The following is a 19624-nucleotide window of genomic DNA, read 5'->3' as shown; positions in this document are numbered from 1 at the left end:
AAGGGAAAAAAAGACCCCTAGGAACCTAATCATTTCTTCAGTCTGTCAGCAAATGAAATATCATTGCTTGGAGTGGCTCTGGTAGATGTCAAGATATCTCCATTGGCCAGAATTTGGAAGAGGGAATGACTGTTACTCAAACTGGGTTCTGTAGAATTAAAGGGAGCTTGCAGAGGTAGCAGTGGAGGGGTGAACTGGAGAAGATTGAGCTGCTAGACTTGGGAAGGGAGTTAAAATAACTTTACCGAACAAGGAGGATGTAGATAGAGAGCTGCCCTGACCTGGATTGCCGTGGAGAGAAGGCTCGGAGGAGCATTGAGCTGGTGACCTGGGGAGAGCTTTCACCTGCTGTCTGGTCTGGACAGCCTGGGAGCACCAGCTACGTGTAGAGAGCCAGAACCAGGGCAGACAGAGCTATCTGAATGGGGGCTAGATTTCAGAGAATGGTGGTCAGGCTGCTATTGGTATTGAGTAATTAGAAAAGGAAAGCTAGGCTGTGGTTTGATCCACTGGGGGGAAGGGAGATACAGGTGAGGGGTGTTGTTTTTCTTGGTTACATGGGTTGGGAAAGAGTCATGTAGTTTTGCTGTAGAATTAGGCTGAGTAGTGTTGGGCAGAGGCACCAGTTAGAATTCTGGATCCAGATTCCCCAACTCATTGGGATTATCATTTGATTGCCCTCCCACTCGGTTAGGTCTGAAGACTTTTGGGCAGTTGGGGCTGGGCAGGACTGCTCCTCAAGCCACTGATGTAGACTATTTGCCCTCTATTCAGCTCATTAAGTAGGGCTTGAACATCTTTTGTATGATAGTTGAAATAGTATTCCCTGGGCTCACACAGGCACTCAGTAAGTATTGGGTGAATACATGAACTTACTTCCAGTTTGTTTTTGAATATCACATGATAGTTGAACCAATGTTATTTGAAACCTTATGTTTTACAGTGAAATTGTATAAACTGGAAATCTTTTTTGGAAACCAATCTCCTATGATAAAAATATCTAAATTTATTCTGAGAATAAGAGAAAGTGTACTAGGATAGAAAACCAGATCTTAAAGAGAAAAATGCCATAAATTTCCTCGTTGAAGATTATTCTGGCAAGGGACTTAAATTAGTTTAGGCAGCTTACAGTCACAGTCCATTCCAGATACCTTTTTGCCAGGTCAGTCTTCCTTTAGCAAGTAGTGGTTTTCACTATTATGCCAAAGATCCTTCAAGTGTGTTCAAAATTAGGGTCATCTGCCTTGACAATTTTCATTACCCATTAACTGTGCATGAGTGCTTCAGAAAATGTTTGAATGGTAAATCCTGGGGTGGATTAGTTTCCATGGGGATGTCAGTCTTGTTTGATGTTTGCAGTCATTCAGTTCTAAATAAAAATATCAGTTTGGGTTGTCACTGGGGAATGGTTTTCCCCTCTGTAAGAAACACTGGAAAAGCAAGTCTTGAGTGATATTAAGTTTCATTAAGATAGTAACTCTCAATCCTAAAGTGTTTGTTGTAGTGTTCAATAAATATTGATTAATCTGTGGAATTGTGAAGATGAGATTCTGTTACTTTTCCTTGTAAGCATTTTATGGTGCTTCACAAAAAATCTTTTTGTTGGATTGTTAGGATTTCAAAATACAAGGAAATGTAAAGTAAAGAAAACAGTTAACAGATTAACATCATAATTCTTATACATTTGTGCAGTAGAAATGAGAAAATCGGTTCCTTATTTCTGTCATACTTATTAAACACATTTACTAGAAGTCAATCATTCTTTAATGATTTAAGCTCTGTACAATTCAAAGTTTTGCTATTGCAGTGCTTCTGGTTTTAAGTGGTAGACATTCAGGTAAACTGTTTTGCTTGCTTTGAAGCACTTCGTATCTTAAGAATTATGTCACTGAGAAATACATTTCTTGATTTCTTTGGCTTAGTAAATTCCAAAATATCTTAACTCATTACATTAGATGGAACATATTACTAGATTGTGATTATATTCTGACACGGGACACCACAGAGGCGGCATCCAGTGAGAAAAACACTGAACCAAAAGTTGAGAATTTGAGATTTGGGTCCTTATCATTCCTCTGAGTGAGTCTTGTGACCTTGAACAAGCCCAGCCCTCATTTTTCCACTTATAAAAGAGTAAGGTATCTCCGATGAAGAGCTCCCTCAAACTGAGTGAACTTAGCCAACATTTTAACATATTTTGTACAGTACTCTTGAACAACACAGATTTGGACTCTGGATCCACTAATATGTGAATTTTTTAATAGTACAATACTGTAAATGTATTTTCTCTGTATTAATATTTTATTATCTCCAGCTTCATTGTAATAACAGTGTATAGTACCTATAACACAGAATGGCTGTTTCTGTTATCAGACTTTCTGTCAGTAGCAAGTTTGTTAGTAGTTAAGTTTTTGGGAATCAAAGGGTTATTCGTGAATTTTCAGCTGTGCTGGTGGGGGGTGGGGTTGATGTCCTTACCTCCATGTTGTTCAAGGGTCAACTATAGCTACTTTAGAGACGCAAGCATTATAAACTAAGCAAACAAAATATACGTCCCTCAACTTACAACTTGCTCTAGTCCCTCTGGTTTTGTCTTTCTCTGTGCTTTATTATGTTCTGCAGCAAGCTGACATTTAGAACAATTCTACTTTCTCTCTTCTATGAAAAACAAGTATGCTATTACCTTGCATACCCAAATGTATATCTCTTATTTTTGCCTTTAATATGGTACATATGAATCCTATCTTTTTATAAAGTGATAGCTTTGGGTTCTCAAAACTAGGAGGTAGGTTCATTGAGAACTACCTATTTATATAAGCATTTTAGCAGACTGGGAAAGCGTATAAATACAAACATCACCAATTTCTTTTTTTTTAAGATTTTATTTATTTATTCATGAGAGACACAGAGAGAGGCAGAGAGGGAGAAGCAGGCTCCCTGCGGGGAGCCCGATGCGAAACTCGATCCCAGGACCCCAGGGTCATGCCCTGAGCCACTCAGGTGTCCCAAACACCACCAATTTCTTAGGCATCTCTTTTCCAGTGTCTCAAAGTGGCAAAGATGAATGTGTTTGTTGACATGACCCAAAGATACAGTCATTCTATAGCATATATAAATAAGCAGGACAAGTTTATAAATATTAGGTTCATTGTTTTAGTGTTCATTCTTATTTAGAATCTACTTAATTATCCAAAGGTTGTTCATTATGTTTTCTGATTTATATTAATCCATATTTTTAAATTAAGACTCTTAGAAGTTATGTTTAAGCTACCATAAAACATAATATATAAAAATGTTTGTCAGTTGCTGAGCATTACTAGTCATTAGGGAACTACAAATCAAAACCACAATAAGATACCACCTTCATACCCAGTGAAGTTAGGAAGTTAGTTGCTGTACTGTTGACTGTTATCAACAGTACAGCAAACATAAATGTTGGCTCGGATGTGGAGAAATTGGAACCTTTGTGCATTGCTCATAGGCATATGTATGGGTGGCGGTTCCTTAAAAATATTAAAAATCAAATTACCATATGATCCAGCAATTTCTCTTCTAGGTATATACACCCAAAAAAATTGAAATTAGGGACTCCCAAGAATTACTGTAAACCAGTGTTTGTGGAGGTGTTGTTCACAATAGCCAAAAGGTAGAAGCAACACAAGTGTCTATGAACAGATGAAGAGATAAACATAGTATATGCATACCATGGAATATTATTCAGCCGTAAGGAGGGAGACTGGCACATGCTACAACACATGGATGGACCTTGAGGACATTATGTTAAGTGAAATAAGCCAGTCACAAAAAGGCCAATAGAGTGTGATTCTGCTTACCTGAAGTAGCTTAGAGTAGGCAAATTTCAGAGAGAAAAAGTAGAACAGAGGTTCTAGTGGGGAGTCACTTTTCAGTGGATACAGAGTTTCAGTTTGGGATGATGAAAAAGTTCTGTGGGTAGAGAGTGGCCATGATTGCACAACTTGTGAATGTACACTCAGTGCCCCTGAATTGTACACTCAAAAATGCTTAAAATGGTAAATGTTATATGTATTTTACCACAATTGAAAAATATTTTTAAACATCAGAACTATAACTTAATTCAGTTAAACACAAATTTACACGTTTCAGAATCATGAGCATTATGTAGGAATGATGTTAACGTTTTGATTAATAAACCAATGAGTGTTTTGGAAATTTAAACTATGATCTTTATTAGAAAACCATCAAAGATTATTTTTTATTTTTTTTAAAGATTTTATTTATGAGAGAGAGAGAGAGAAGAGAGAGGGAGGGGCACAGACAGAGGCAGAGGGAGAAGCAGGCTTCATGCAGGGAGCCTGACTTGGGACTTGATCCCGGATATCCAGGATCACACCCTGGGCTGAAGGCGATGCTAAACCGCTGAGCCACCCAGGCTGCCTCAAAGATGATTTTTTAAATCTATTCATATATTGTACCTAATCTAATAAATCAGAGAAAAGACATGCCTTTATTTATTTTTTCTTTTTTAAGATTTTATTTATTTGAGAGAGAGCATGAGTGGGGTGGGCTGGGGCGGGGCAGAGGCAAAGGCAGAAGCAGACTCCCCGCTGAGCAGGGAGCCCAACATGAGGCTTAATCCCAGGACCCCAGAATCATAACCCGAGCTGAAGGCAGATGCTTGAAAGACTGAGCCACCCAGGTGCCCCCTTTTTTTTTCTTCCTTAAACCAAAATTATTAAGCCAGTGTGATTTATTTTAAAAATGTTTCTGAGCTAGCAGTTTCTGTAAGGATTCATTTTCTGTGAATTTGGAGAATACTTGATTTATATAAATGTTTGTTTATATCTATGAATCAATTTTACAGAGCTCCTCCAATAAGGAGACCTGATAGTATGATTCATTTATACCCTCTGAAGGTAGGAAAATGTTTCCCATACAATAAGAAATAAAGACTTTTCTGAATCACAAATTCACAGATACTTCATAGCTCTGAGCTCCAGTCCTACAATGTGAGCTACAGGTCACAAGTAAACAAACTCCTTGGTTTAGATCTCCAAAAACTATTCTCTTAATTGATTGAACTCACAAATATACAGACCAAAACAACTAATAAACCAGAGTCTCTGTCTTCTTTCATTCAAGAGAGAATAGATCTATATCATTCATCCAGCAGACCATAAACCAAATCTATTACTGCCACTAAGGGGGATAACTTACTGGTTGTAGGAGAACCAGAAACAAAAACAAAAGCACAGACTTAGTGGAGAGGGAGAAAAAGACAGAGAAATACAGCAGCGTTGGAGGTCTGTTGCTCCATGGGAATGTCTTTTGAGAGTTAAGAGACGACGAGGCTGGGCCTCACAGACTGTGAGGGCACTTGTGTGTTTCTTAGCTCCATTAAGTCTTCATTTGAGCTTCTCAGTAGGTCACCTCCAAAACTGTTAAACTACATTTTCAGAAAGATATAAGCATGATACTCATACACATAGAGCATTGAACACATGTCAAATTTTATTTGATTCGTTATTAGTGCAAGAACCAGTAATACATTAGAACTGGTCCATGGAGCATTTGTGAAACTTGAGATATATATATGTATTATATATATTATATATATATAATACACACAATTTAATAAGAGGTTGAGATGAGATTGCTAAGTTAGATAAAAACAACTGATTACTGAGCTACAGAGCATTAAACTATAACTTTTTGGGTTACTTGTTCCACTGGACAGAAATCTATAAGTTAACCTCTGCCCCAACCAAATTGTAAAATAACTCAGTCAATAGAAAATCAAGCCCAGAGCTGCACTTAAACCATAAGAGACTCTTAACTCTAGGGAACAAACTGAGGGTCACTGGAGGGGAGGTGGTAACTGGGTGACGGGCAATCAGGAGGGCATGTGGTGGAGTGCGCGCACTAGGTGTTATATGCAAACTGCTGAGTCACTAAATTCTACCTTTGAAATTAATAAGACACTATATGTTAACTAAGTTGAATTTAAATAAAAACCCCCAGACATTTTTTTGGCCTATGTCAAATTTCAGATACCACCAGTTTCTTTTTAATACTAGTAATTCTTGAACCACGGTTTTCAAGTTCTTGATTATACATTAATGCATTTTTGCTAAAAGTATGGAAAACGAAGAAAAGAATATGTAACATCCAAGAACCCTGTGCTTACAGTATTGGATGTTTTTTCCCATCTTTTTATGTGTGTATATGCTATACACACATGTAGAGAGGGAAATTTTTCATATAGTTAGGATCATACATACCACTTTATATTCATTTAACTTGGAGAAATGTTTATCACGTTATTAAAAATTCTTGGTAAAAATGGTTTTTTACTATATAACAGTTCCTCATGTGAATATACTGTAATTAACTTATTTCATCTTACAGTTCTGTTTAATTTGGAAGTGAATTCGGAAGTGAATAAAGGTTGTCTTGGTATCAGCATCATGGACATAATAGGAGCTGATGAAAAATTTTTTAAGTTAGATGCTACTGGGCAGCCCGGGTGGCCCAGTGGTTTAGCGCTGCCTTTAGCCCAGGGTGTGATCCTGGAGACCCGGGATCGAGTCCCACGTCGGGCTCCCTGCATGGAGCCTGCTTCTCCCTCTGCCTGTGTCTCTGCCCCCCTCTCTCTCTTTCTGTGTCTCTCGTTAATAAATAAGTAAAATATTAAAAAAAAAAAAAAGTTGCTACTTAGTTGTTTATTGAGATTACCAGCAGAAATCGAGGCAGTTGGCATATGTTGTTCCTCTTCAGTGACCAGCTAATCTTCATCAATTTAGAGATTCTGATGAAATTGAGGCATTTAGAGGTTTACCTGGTACTATATGGGCAACCAGAGAGAATTGTGTGACTAGCAACATCAGAAGAATTCTTCCTAACCTTAAGGCTATAAAAATTATTCCATTTATATTATTTAGTAAAATTAGCTTTTATATGCTTGCTTTATGAGCAGAGAAAATATTGCTTAAGATACAGTAAAAGAAAATATTGTTACTTTTACATACTTTTTATTAGCATTATTTAAATGTAATTGTCTTCGAAATGAAATATACGTGGTGACTGGAAATAATCCTATCAGATTAAGGCAGCATAGACTAATTTTGGTTGTCTTATTACAGACTTAGCATTATTTAATTTATAACATATAACTGAGGTAATTGAATATTTTGAAGGTTATGATCAATGCATCCATCTCCTATAATATAAGATGGGTTGTAAAATGTCGATATCTAGCATGTATCACATCACAATTTATGTTACTGTCAGAATCAGCCACAAAAAAGAAAGACAAAATATTCCTTGGTGGTGGTGATTACAATGCCTGTTGATAGCTAAATCCACCAGGTAATGTTCCCAACTAGTTGAAGGCTGTGGTTGTCTTCTTAGGAGGGGAGATTTTGCCAGGGGAGCAAGGGCTTATTGGAAGCCGACCTTGTGTTAGTACCTTCTCTTACCACCCAAAGAGCTGACTGCCTGAGTGTTGAGTCAGTGAATGGAAGTGCATGGTAATGGAGAGGTCCCCTTGTCCTGGACATTTCGAGGAAAGTGGAAAGTTCTTTGGTGGGAGCTTCATGACCAATCACCATATATTTTCTCAGAATTGGCCCTTAAAGTATTTTAATTTCACATACTTTTAGACATAACTAGAAACAGGGCTAGACTCTTTTTCCAGGTAGATTGTCATTATATCTACCATATAATATAGTTATGAACCAGGAAGTGTGTTAAGTTAGTGGCCATCTTTAGTGTACTGATTGCCAACAAATTAGGAATTGGTTACATTTACTTTTTATTTTTATTTTATTTATTTTATTTTATTTTATTTTATTTTACATTTGATTTTTAAATTACTTATACAAGACTGTGATATGTCCTAACTTTGAGTATTGCTATTTATATTTTCCAACTTAAATTCATTTATTTTCTTTAGACCATATTATTTCCAAATTTAGTTTGGATTTTTTTTTTTTTTAAGATTTTATTTCTTTATTCATGAGAGGCAGAGACGGAGGCCGAAGGAGAAGCAGCCTCTGTGCAAGAAGCCCGATGTGGGGCGTGATCCTGGGATTTTCTTAGATGGAGGGGCACCTGGGTGGCTCATCAGTTGAGCATCTGCCTTCCGCTCAGGGCGTGATCCTGGGTCCAGGGATTGAGTCCCACATTGAACTCTCTGTGAGGAGCCTGCTTGATTTCGGCTCAGGTCCTGATCTCCAGGTCCTGAGATCCAGCTCTGCCTTGGGCTCCTCCCTCAGTGGAGAGTCTGCTATAGATTCTCTCTCCTTCTGCCCCTCCCCCCATTCATGCTGACACTCTTTCTCTCTAAAATAAATCTTTTAAAAAATTTTTAAAAATCTTTAAAAAAAATGAATCTGAACTTCAGTGCAGTGTTTCATGAAAGTATTAACAAAAGAGAAAACAATTGCAAGAATAAGTTCTTTTAAAACAATGCAAACTTTTAATCAGGTGCGTAAAATGATTCCTTTGGTGCCTCCATGAACTGTCATTTAAAAAAAAAAGGCAGGGGGACACCTGGGTGGCTCAGCGGTTTAGTGCCTGCCTTTGGCTCAGGGCATGATCCCGGGGTCTTGGGATTGAGTCCCACATCAGGCTCTCTGCCTGGAGCCTGCTTCTCCCTCTGCCTGTGTCTCTGCCTCTCTCTCTCTGTGACTCTCATGAATAAATAAATAAAATCTTTTCATGAGAGACACAGAGAGAGGCAGAGACACAGGCAGAGGGAGAAGCAGGCTCCATGCTGGGAGCCCGACACGGGACTCGATCCCAGATCCCAGGACCGTGACCTGGACCAAAGGCAGGCGCTAAACCACTGAGCCACCCAGGGATCCCCAATAAATAAAATCTTTAAAAAAAAAAAAACAGGCACTAATAGTTTAATTGTAGATTTTTGTGTAAACGAGTATAGTTTGGGAGGGGTACTTTTGAATGTTGTGGAAGGACAGAGCATATTCTACTCAAAATCCCTCAAGACTGTCCCTGTTACTGTCTTTGAACCTATGGTTCAGTCTCTCCAACAAATAAATATTGCCTTTGGTACCTGATGTGTGACTCCTGGTTTGTCTGTTCCTTTGAGTCTTAATAGTGTTTTTTCTTAAAGCATAAATGAGGTACATAGAGGCAGGTAGGTCAGGAGACAGGTATACTTTATCAGAGTATATATACAGCCATTTGGGGAGCAGTTTACCTAGAAGCTGAATTGGCCTATTAATATTGATGCCATTCCTACATAGTGCCTTTGATGTTATACTGCTGAGTTCACTCATCCATAAACTTTGCTATTCTTCTCTGGTGTTTAAGACATTTTTTCTTTTGTCTAGCCAGTGGTGAGCTTTATTATGTTTTTTCCTGTTATCAGCTAAATCCTTGAAATGGAAGAACTTCTGAGAAATAATTTTGTTTATTAATTCTTTCATATATCCAGAACTATGTGAAGTGCAAGCATGAGGAAAATAAATTGTTTATTATGTATGATAATATTATATATAAAGGTAAATATAAACAATATTAAATATTAATCATATCACTGATTTATGATGAAATTAAGATAGCTGCTATTAATTTGAATAGCTGCTGTTATAGGGGCTACCAGCATAATCTCACAGACATAATCTTTTAGGGTGTGCCATTCAGACCCTTTAAAACTAAAAGCAAAAACTGACCGAGATTTGCTCACAGTCTGTGAGGTGCTTTTCATTGTACGTTATCATTTTTTTTTCCACAATGACCTTTGAGGGTGAGTAGTAGTAGGATTTCTGTTTTAATAATGCAGAAATGGAGGGACGCCAGCTGGCTCAGTCGGCCTTAGAGCATGGGAATCTTGGTTTCACAGTGGTGACTTCAGGCCCCACGTTGGGCATGGAATCTACTTTTAAAAAAAATGCAGAAAGAGGTATCTTTAAAAGTAGTTATTGCCTTGCTAAGGTAAAATAGCCAGAAAGTGTACAGTGGAATTAGGGCTCAAGTCCAGATACTTTGGTTCTAAATCCTGGACTCAAGTCACTGTACCCTCCTTCCTTTCTTTTTGTAGCTTAACAGTTTATAGTTTCCTTTGCTACCTGTGTTTTTAAAAATCCATTTATGTGAGTGCTTCTCAAAAGTGTCCTGCAATTCCTAGTGGTCCCTGAAGCCTTAGCAAGGGATCCTTGAGGTCAAAATTATATTTTATTGGCATTTTTCTCTCTCTTATGAGTTTATGGGGATGTTTTCCAGAAGCTACATGATGACAGCAAATGCAGAAGCAGATAGGAGATCCAGCTATCCTTTGCCAAACCAGACATTATTAAAGAGATTCTAGAAATGTAAATCAGTGCCATTTTTTTTTTTGCTAAATTTTTGTTTTGTTTTGGAAAATGTAGATATTTTTAATACTGTTATTTATTGTTTTTTAAAAATAACAAATACATATTTTTAAAAGCACAAGTTTTAATATCTAGTACAATAAATCTCTCCTGAACGCCTTATCTTCAATGAGCAAAATCTCCTTGCAAAGAATAGAGGGATTTGGAGACCAAGAAGTTTGAGAGCTGATGATTTACATGATACCCACATGCACATCTGTTACTCTCTTTCCCAAATAGTGTCTATTTTTCTGCATAATCTGTAATTGTATCACCTTCTGTGTTTTTAAGTAACAGTTGAAGAGTGTTAACAATGAATAGGCTTTGTTTTGGTTTGTTTTTGTTAACAGTTAATAGGCTTTAACAAAGTAAGAGGTTGAAGTTCCAAATATTAAAATAGGATTCTCAAGGCAGTCAGTAAAAAAGGACTAGTCAGTGACTGGATGCTGAGGGGCTGAGTGCCTGGGAGAAGGAAGGGAAGGGACTTTGTAAGATGTAGTTCTTTGACCTAGTGGAGGTGAGGGCAACAGATCTGTGTTAGCTGAAAATACATACATTTGCAAAAAAGATAATCTCTAGTTACTACTCATAAAAACCAACACGTATCCACATGATAGCATATTGAAGCATGTAGCATGATCAACTTCAGTGAGTCTGGATCTCAAAGATATTGTTGAATGGGGAGACATAACCAGGAGTTCTGCTGATTTCTGATTTCACAGCTTTCCTTATTATTCTTTGTTTTTATCACCTTTGCTCTGTCCCTCAAATTTCTGTATTCTTTCCATGTTTTAGTGTTAGATAATTTGAGCTAAGAGATCTTATTTGAGGGAAAACCTGTTATGGCTGTTTTATGTCAGGTGGAAGGATAAAAAGTGATTCAGCAGATGTGTGTATGTATGTTCATGGATAACTACGAAGCATGGTAGTTAAATCAGTCAAGTTTATGGTATTGGAAACATGGTAGGCACTGAATTTTTTCCAAATTTTCCAGCCAGAAGTGAGTGATTTGGGAGCCCTGGCTGCTCCATCTCTTCACGGAGGGCCAAGGCAATCAGTAATTTAGGTTCACCTTCCGCCCATTTCCCAGAGCTGCCACGTACCTGTTGAAAAACTTGAAAGTATTGACTGACTTACCAAACTGAGAACCGTAAATCATTATTAACCAATAGTGCAGCGACCAGATGTATTATTTGAAAAAATAGCTTTTTCTCTGCCTTCACTTAGATTGTTTTCCACTTTTTAGATCTTTTTTTTTTCTTTTTTTTAATTAGGTCAGTGAAACTCCCACAAGGGAAAAAAGGAAATCATTCATATTTTAATTGTCAGACATGTTGGGGGAAAAAAGGAATACAGCAAAACAAGCTTTAAGAAAATCTGTTGAAAGCCATGCATTGAAATACTTTTTGTGTTGCTTTACTTACTAACTTGGATATCCTAGGGATATTTGAAAAGTGAGGATATTTAAATGTGTCTGATTAGATGATTTTCTTAAGATAGCATAAAAATAGCATTGGCCTAGGGGCTAGGATGCTAGTTTGTATGTCAGTTTACAGCTCCATGATTTAATGATCATTGTATTGCTTAATTGATTCCTGGATTTCTTGTTTCCTCATCTGTGCTAAATAGTGGGGGTCAGAGTAGATAGTTGTATGACTTATTCTTTTCTCAGTAATTATAAGGCAGCCCATGCTTCTATAAATAAAGAGTACTTTGCAGATGGAGGAGACCCTTGACTTCCACATGGATTGAGAGATCGGAATAATGCCGGTGGTAGGACACTGGTTGTGACAGGACTCCCAAGACAACAAACAGGTGAAGTAAATGGAAGGAGATTATTAAATGGGAGGTCCAGGGATTGAACAAAATGGTTAATAGTGGAACCGAGAAGGTAGTTACAGTTTGGAAAGGTTTCAAGTTTGTCCAGCCGGCAGGACTGATTTATTAGTTTAGGGGTTAACCTAAACTTTTGGTTATTACTGAGAATATGCCTATTAAGTCCCTACTTATTATGTCTTTGATAAATACATTTTTTAATGAATGCACGCATTAGATTTAATAAGTCCTAGAATGATGCACTAAATTGAAATTATAGAAGAATTTAGATTCATCTCAAAGTCATTCACTTAGCTTTTGACTTGGAGGCTTCCTGACATTTGACAGGCTCCACACCTTACGTAGCATAAACTGACAGCTTGTCTCTGGCTCCATGTCACTGCAGGGTTGCTCTCCTACACGATTATATTTAAAAGCAGGGAGCTTCATTCCTATGAGCCTCAGGGCTTGCTTAACATCTAAAAGATGGTTTTCATAAAATTCAGTGACATATAGGAATTTGGGTAGAATTACGTATTTGGAGCAGTCTGGCTTCTGAGACAGGTGATTCAACTTCAAGTTCATTAGCAATTTAGAGTATTGGTGTCAGTTCAGGTGTTATAGTTTTAACAGATGAATACTCTATCTTTTCTTTTTTCTTTTCTTTTTTTTTTTTTTTTTTTGCTTCTGTTTGTTGCCTGTTCTCCTCAAACTGTATCTTTCTAGGGAGATAATCATGGCTTTTTATTTTATTTATTTATTTTTTTTGAAGATTTTATTTATTTATTCATGAGAGACACAGAGAGGCAGAGACACAGGCAGAGGGAGAAGCAGGATCCCTGCAGGGAGCCCGATGTGAGACTCGATCCTGGACCCTGGGACCATGCCCTGAGCCAAAGGCAGATGCTCAACCACTGAGCCACCCAGGCGTCCCCAGTGGTGGACGCTCTTAAAAGTTTAAAAATACAGTTACTGCCCAAACAACATTTTAACTGTAACAGTGGAAGTTTTAGAAGTCACTGATACTACTAGCACCCATTTGCTGCTGTTATCTTGATCACCTGTGCAGTTACTCTTTTAACCCCTTTCCCGTACCTGTAGTCTTTGGAAGGGAGTTCCTATGTATAGCCACACTTCAGTAGAGTTATGTTCCTTACCTTTGGGGTAGAGTATCCACATAAACATTTTGGAATTCTTCTGCGTTGGAGTTTTGTCTTTCTTCCACATTCACTAATTTTTTAATCATATACATCAGTTTGGACTCATGGATATTTTATACTTTGAGTTATAATCTAGTACTACTTGATTTTGTTGCTCTAATTACTCCAGCTTAGGCTATTGGGAGCTCTTTTAGCTGTCCCCTCTGCCCCTTTGATAGAACCCCACCAGTGTGTGTGTGTGTGTGTGTGTGTGTGTGTGTGTGTGTTTAAGTATTGTCTTACTTTTTGACACTACAAGATGAACTAGGCTGGGGGAACCTGAGTGACTCGGTCAGCTGAGTGTCCAACTCTTCGTTTTAGCTCCAGTCATTATCTTGTGGTCCTGGGATTAGGCCCCAAGTCAGCCTCTGTGCTTAGTGTGGAATCTGCTTGGGATTCTCTCTCTCCGTCTGCCCTTCTTCCTGTTTGCTTGTTCTCTCTCTCCCTCTCTCTCTCTCTCTCTCTCTCTCTCTCTCTCTCAAACAAATCTTAAAAAAGATGAACCAGGCTTATCTTGTATATTTCCTGTCCCAGCCCTGGAATCAGCCATTTTCCCAAAGAGGCTTACTCCTTGTACTGCAGAGTGGAGAAACCAAGATTTGGGTGCTAGGCATGCTTGTTGCTAGTACGGTATTATTTCTTTAGGCCTTCTCATCTGACAGAGTAAAGAAATAATGTGTGCATACTAACTCTTATTGCATGAACATATCTTTAATATATATAGACCTAAAAATATTTCTGTATGTAACCAAATATTTCTGTATGCAACATGTAATTTGTTAAACTTAGTATAGTGGAGATTCATATGGAGACTCATGTTTCTAATTCAAATCTGCTACCCTGTGGATCATTCTAGCCTCTTTCCCATGCTTATCTGTGAATTTCCACTCTAAGAGTGAGAAACCTCCATTCATTTACAGTAGGCCTATGTATCAGTATCAGAATTGTTAAATGTAGTCTCATGTGTAAAACAACTTTATCAGGCAGATTTCCTTTTGCCTTCATATTTATGCACCCCAAAAGTTACTGAACTCAGCACCTTTCCCCTCCCAACCTTTTTCAGGCAAGTTGCTTCTTATCTCTGTAATACAGTTAGATTCTCATGTCATCTTTCTGTTCCTTCCTGGGATCCCTTAATTTCCTAAATGATTTTCTTTTAGTTTGCATCCATTAAGTCTCTCTCTCTCTCTCTCTCTCTCTCTCTGTCGTAAAGTTGCAAGTTTTGATAAGTGCATAATGTCACATATTTGCCAGTAGAGAATTAGAATAGTTTCATCTGAAAGTCCCCGTGCTTCATCTATTCATCCTGCCTCCAGATCCCCCACACTCCTGGCAACCACTGATTTTTTTTTTCTTTTTACTGTCTCTATAGTTTGCCTTTTACAGGATGTATTTGGAATGTAGGTAGGTAGCATTTTCAGACTGACTTCTTTCACTTAGCAATATGCATTTAAGGTTTCTTCATTTTGTGTATTTGTGGCTTGATAGTTTATTTCTTTTGATTGATGAATAGTATTCCATGTATCATGGTTTGTTTATCACTTATAGAAGGATATCTTGATCACTTCCAGTTTGGGGTAATTATCAATAAAATTGTTATGAACATTTGCATGCAGGCCTTAGTTTTGTGTGACCTAGGTTTTTAGACAAACTGGATAAATACCTAAGAATGTGATCACTGTTTTATATGATAACACTAGGTTTAGCTTAGTTAGAGACGCCCAAACTGTCCTCCAAAGTGTCTGTACCATTTTACATTTCATTATCAATGAATAAGAGTTCTGTTGTTCCATATCCTGGCCAGAATTTAATATTCAGGTTTTTGGATTTCGGCCATTCTAATAGTTGGATAGTACTATCTCATTGGATTTTTCTTTTTCCTTTTCAGTTCCCTAACAAATGATGTTTGAGCATCTTTTCATATGCTTATTTGCCACCTGTACATCATCTTTGGTGAGGTGTTTGCTTAGATACTTTGCCCAGTTTTTAATTGGGCTATTTGGTTTTTTTACTGTTGAATTTTAAGAGTCTTTCTTTTCTTGAATACCAGTCCTTTATCCAGTACATGTGTTGTAATTTTCTCCAGTCAGTGGCTTCACTTTTTATTCTGTGTGCTTCACAGAGCGGTTTTTAATTTTAATGAAGTCCAGCTTGTCAGTTATTTCTATTGTGGATTGTGCTTCTGGCATTGTATCTAAAAACTCATCACAAAACCCAAGGTCACCTAGATTTTCTCCTACATTATCATTTAGAAGTTTTATAGTTTTGCATTTTACATTTAGGTTTATGGTCATTTTGAGTTAATTTTTTGAAAGATGTTAGGTCTGTGTCTAGATTTAGAGTTTTTTTGCATCATTTGTTGTAAAGACTGTCCTTTCTCTATTGAACTGTCTTTGCTTGTCAAAGGTCAGTTGGCCATATTTACATGGGTCTGTTTCTGGGCTCTCGATCATGTTACAATGTTCTACTTATCTGTTCTCTTACCGGGATCATCCTGTCTTGATTATTGTCACTTTATTGTTTTTCATCTTTTTTTTAAAATTAATTTTTAGAGCGAGCACAAGTGGGAGGGGCAGGGAGTGGAAAAGGGAGAGAGAATCTCAAGTGGACTCTGCACTGAGCACTGAGCACAGAACCCAATGCAGGGCTCAGTCTCATGACCTAAGCAGAAGCGAGTCTGATGCTTAATGGAGTTGGCTACGCTGGTGCCCCAGCTTTATTCTAAGCCTTGACATAAGGTAGTGTCAGACCTTTGACTTAATTCTGCAATATTATGTTGGCTATTTTAGTTAGGTTTTCTGCCTTTTTATTTAAATATTAGAATAAATTTGTTGATATCCACAAAACAGTTTGCTGTGATTTGGATTGGGATTTAATTAAATCTGTGAGCCAATTTGGGAAGAATGGACATCTAATCAATATTGAGTCTTCCAGTCTGTGAACATGTAATATTTTTCCATTTGGTTACCCCTTCTTTGATTGCTTCTGTCAGAATTTTCTGCATATATATTATGTACATACTTTGTTAGATTTATACTTAGGCATGTAATTTTATTTGGTTTTAAAAATGGTATTGGGTTGTTAATTTCCAATTCCAGTTGTAGCTGGCTTATAGTAAAGCAAATGACTTTCAGTTGTTAACTCAGTATCCTCTGATCTTGCTATAATTGCTTATTTCCTTTTTTTTTTTTTTTTTTGTCATTGATTCTTTGGGATTTTCTACATGGTAAATTTGTGAATAAGAACAGTTTTATTTTTTTCCTTCCCAATCTTTTTACATTTTATTTCCTTTTCTTATTTTATTACTAGCAGGATTTTCAGTATGATGTTGAATAGGAGTGATGAGAGAGGATATCATAACCTTGTTCTTTTTTTTTTAATTTTTTTAAGATTTATTTACTTATTTATTCATTCATTCATTCATTCATTCATTCACGAGAGACACACAGAGAGAGAGGTAGAGACATAGGCAGAGAGAGAAGCAGGCTCCGTGCAGAGAGCCCGACGTGGGACTCAATCCCGGGTCTCCAGGATCATGCCCTGGGCTGAAGGCAGCACCAAACCACTGAACCCCCCGGGCTGCCCATATAGCCTTGTTCTTAATCTTATTGGGGAAAGCATCCATATTCTTACCATTAAGAATGATGTCAGCTGTAGGCTTGTTGTATATGTTCTTTATCAAGTTGATGAAGTTCCTTTCTCTTCCTGGTTTGTTGAGTTTTTAGTCATGAATGGATGTTGGATTTTGCCAGAGGTGTGTTCTGTGTCATTTGATATATTACAGGATTTTTCCTTTAGCCTCTTTCATGGTGGATTACATTAATTGCTTCTTTCTTTAAAAAAAAAAAAAATTACTTGTCTAATGTTGAACCAGCCTTCTATACCTGGAATAAATCCCACTTTGTCACAGTATATAATTCTTTTTATACGTCGTTGGATTTGTTTTACTAATATTTTGGTGAGGATTTTTGCATCTGTGTTATGAGAGATACTGATCTATAGATTTCCTATCTTGTAATATCTTTTTTCTGGTTTTAATATTAGTAGACTGACTTTTTTCATTTTTCTTCATTCTCATCTACTTTTATTCATACATATTATCTGTGATTATAGCTGTATGAAAATGATACACATGTGCTGTTCTGAAAATAATATACATGTGCTGTTCTGTTTACTCACTTAAATTGTTAATCTCTAACATCCCTAGCAAAGCATTTTTTTATCATGTGTCATAATTTATGTTCCATGATTTTCATTTAACAATGGTTGTACTTAAAATCATACTGAATTTTTGGGGTACCTGGGTGACTCAGTCCGGTTGAGCATTGGACTCTTGGTTATGGCTCAGGTCATGATGTCTCAGGGTTGTGAGATTGAGCCCTCCAATAGGCTCCATGCTCAGCAGGGAGTCTGCTTGAGATTTTCTCCCTCTTCCTCTGCTCCTCCCCTGCTCCCCTGCTTGTGCGCTCTCTTTCTCTAAAAATAAATCTTTAAAAAGTAAAGTCCTATTGAATTTTAAAATGAAAAATGTCATTCAACTATTTACAGATAGTGGTTATATTCTGAAATTTATTTTGTCGGATTATAGTTACATTAAGATAACGGTAAGGAAATAACTTTATTTTCCTTTGGCCAAAAAGGGGAGGTGCTATAGCTCTTTTATATTTACACAGAAACTCTTACCTAGAAAAAATAATGGGGTCATATGCCTTGTCAGTGGGGGGTCATCACAGATCAGGCCTAGCTGGCAGTGTGGTGGCAATTTTCTTCTCACCCACCTCTCTCCTTTTATGGTCTCCATCTTCTCTCATATATTCTTATACATTATTACTTTCCCAATTTTTGTATGGGACAGAAAAATAAAGTTTAATATTTACTTGTCCTGTGAACTTTATATTTCCTACTGTTAAGTTTTTAAACAAGTTAAAAAAATCTTGTTTATTTCTTTTTCTCATTCTTTTCTTTGGTCAATGTTTATACAAATAAGTTTTATGGGGTGTGACTACAGAGGATGATGGCAACATGGGAAATTTTAGGAGTTACAAAGTAAAAGTATAATAGGATAATTACTAAGATTTTTAACATAAAAGGCAACAAACTGTTCACATGTATGTCTGCTTTCTCACAGGCAGAGAATCCCCCTCATGGACCAGATTGCGGTTACGGTTCCTTTCACCAACAGTATTGGCTTGATGGAAGAATCATTGCTGTGGGGGTGATTGACATTCTTCCATACTGTGTATCGTCTGTGTATTTGTACTACGATCCTGATTATTCATTCCTGTCTTTGGGTGTCTACTCTGCACTACGGTAAGATTACTTTTGACAGCTGTAATGCGTCATATGGAACTTCACATAATTTCTCATTTGATTATTAGTTCATCATATAACAGGAGAAATCCTATTTGATAGTCCATAATTTTGTTGCTATAGTAGTCTGTTATATATTGGTATTTAGGATACCACTTTCAGAACTGAGGCTAATATCTGATGGTAATTCCTAGCTTTTTAAGTTATCTACATCATCTAGTGTATGACAAGTCATTGTATTTGTGGGGTGCTTTTTTTGTTTATGCGTTTATTTAAGCTCCCCTATCAAGAACCACTTAATGTTACTTAAATATTATGGCATTGGCATATTTTTGTCCTTGTATATATTTTTTCATAATTAAAAGTTAAATGAATCTTATGTAAATTGAAGCAATGTGAGTCTGTTGAAAAGAATGTATAGTTAGAGAAAGTATATAGAACCAGAATAGGAAGTCACTAACTGTACACTTACCTCTGTGGCTCTCATCAAAAGATTATTTCCTTTTTACATCCATGGCTGCAAATATATGCAGCACAGTACAGATAGTTTGCATTATCCTAATGGTAGAAAGATTAGGGCCTTATTGCATGAAAGTACTTAATTTCTATTCCTTCTTGTCTGTGTATATATGTGATAGAGAAGGAAGGGAAGGAGGGCTGAAAATTATTTTTTGGTTGCTTGCCTGAGAGCTTGAGTTTCTCTCTCTATCTCTCTCTCTCTCTCTCTCATTCTCATGTTGTCATTGTTTTTTCTTTTCCTGGTCTCTGTCCGATGGTCATATTCTCACATCATGGGAAGATACACTTTCAGATCATTTATCTTATTTATTGTGTATGTGCTTTTCTCTGAATTATAAAAGTGGAAGAATTGATATTTTTCTTTAGTCACCAATTGATTTTTGTAAAAAATCTGGTCCATAATTGATTTTGTGTATTTTGGTGATC

At 37.0% G+C, this 19624-nt stretch overlaps 1 protein-coding gene across 10 annotated transcripts in view; it reads left to right on the top strand.

The window, feature by feature from the left end:
• ATE1 (arginyltransferase 1) overlaps positions 1–19624 on the top strand; it is a 162220-nt gene that overhangs the window by 53818 nt on the left and 88778 nt on the right. For all 10 annotated transcript variants that reach the window (XR_005380709.1, XM_038578981.1, XM_038578980.1 and 7 more), the window contains one exon: positions 18498–18679. Coding sequence is in view for 9 of the 10 variants with exons in the window: in XM_038578981.1 (XP_038434909.1) it covers positions 18498–18679 (182 nt within the window). In the remaining variant the exon portion in view is untranslated. The remainder of the gene's footprint in view (positions 1–18497; positions 18680–19624) is intronic.

Source organism: Canis lupus, chromosome 28, assembly GCF_011100685.1.
Source record: "Canis lupus familiaris isolate Mischka breed German Shepherd chromosome 28, alternate assembly UU_Cfam_GSD_1.0, whole genome shotgun sequence".
Lineage (NCBI taxonomy): Eukaryota > Metazoa > Chordata > Mammalia > Carnivora > Canidae > Canis > Canis lupus.
This window is presented reverse-complemented; position numbering and strand designations above follow the sequence as displayed.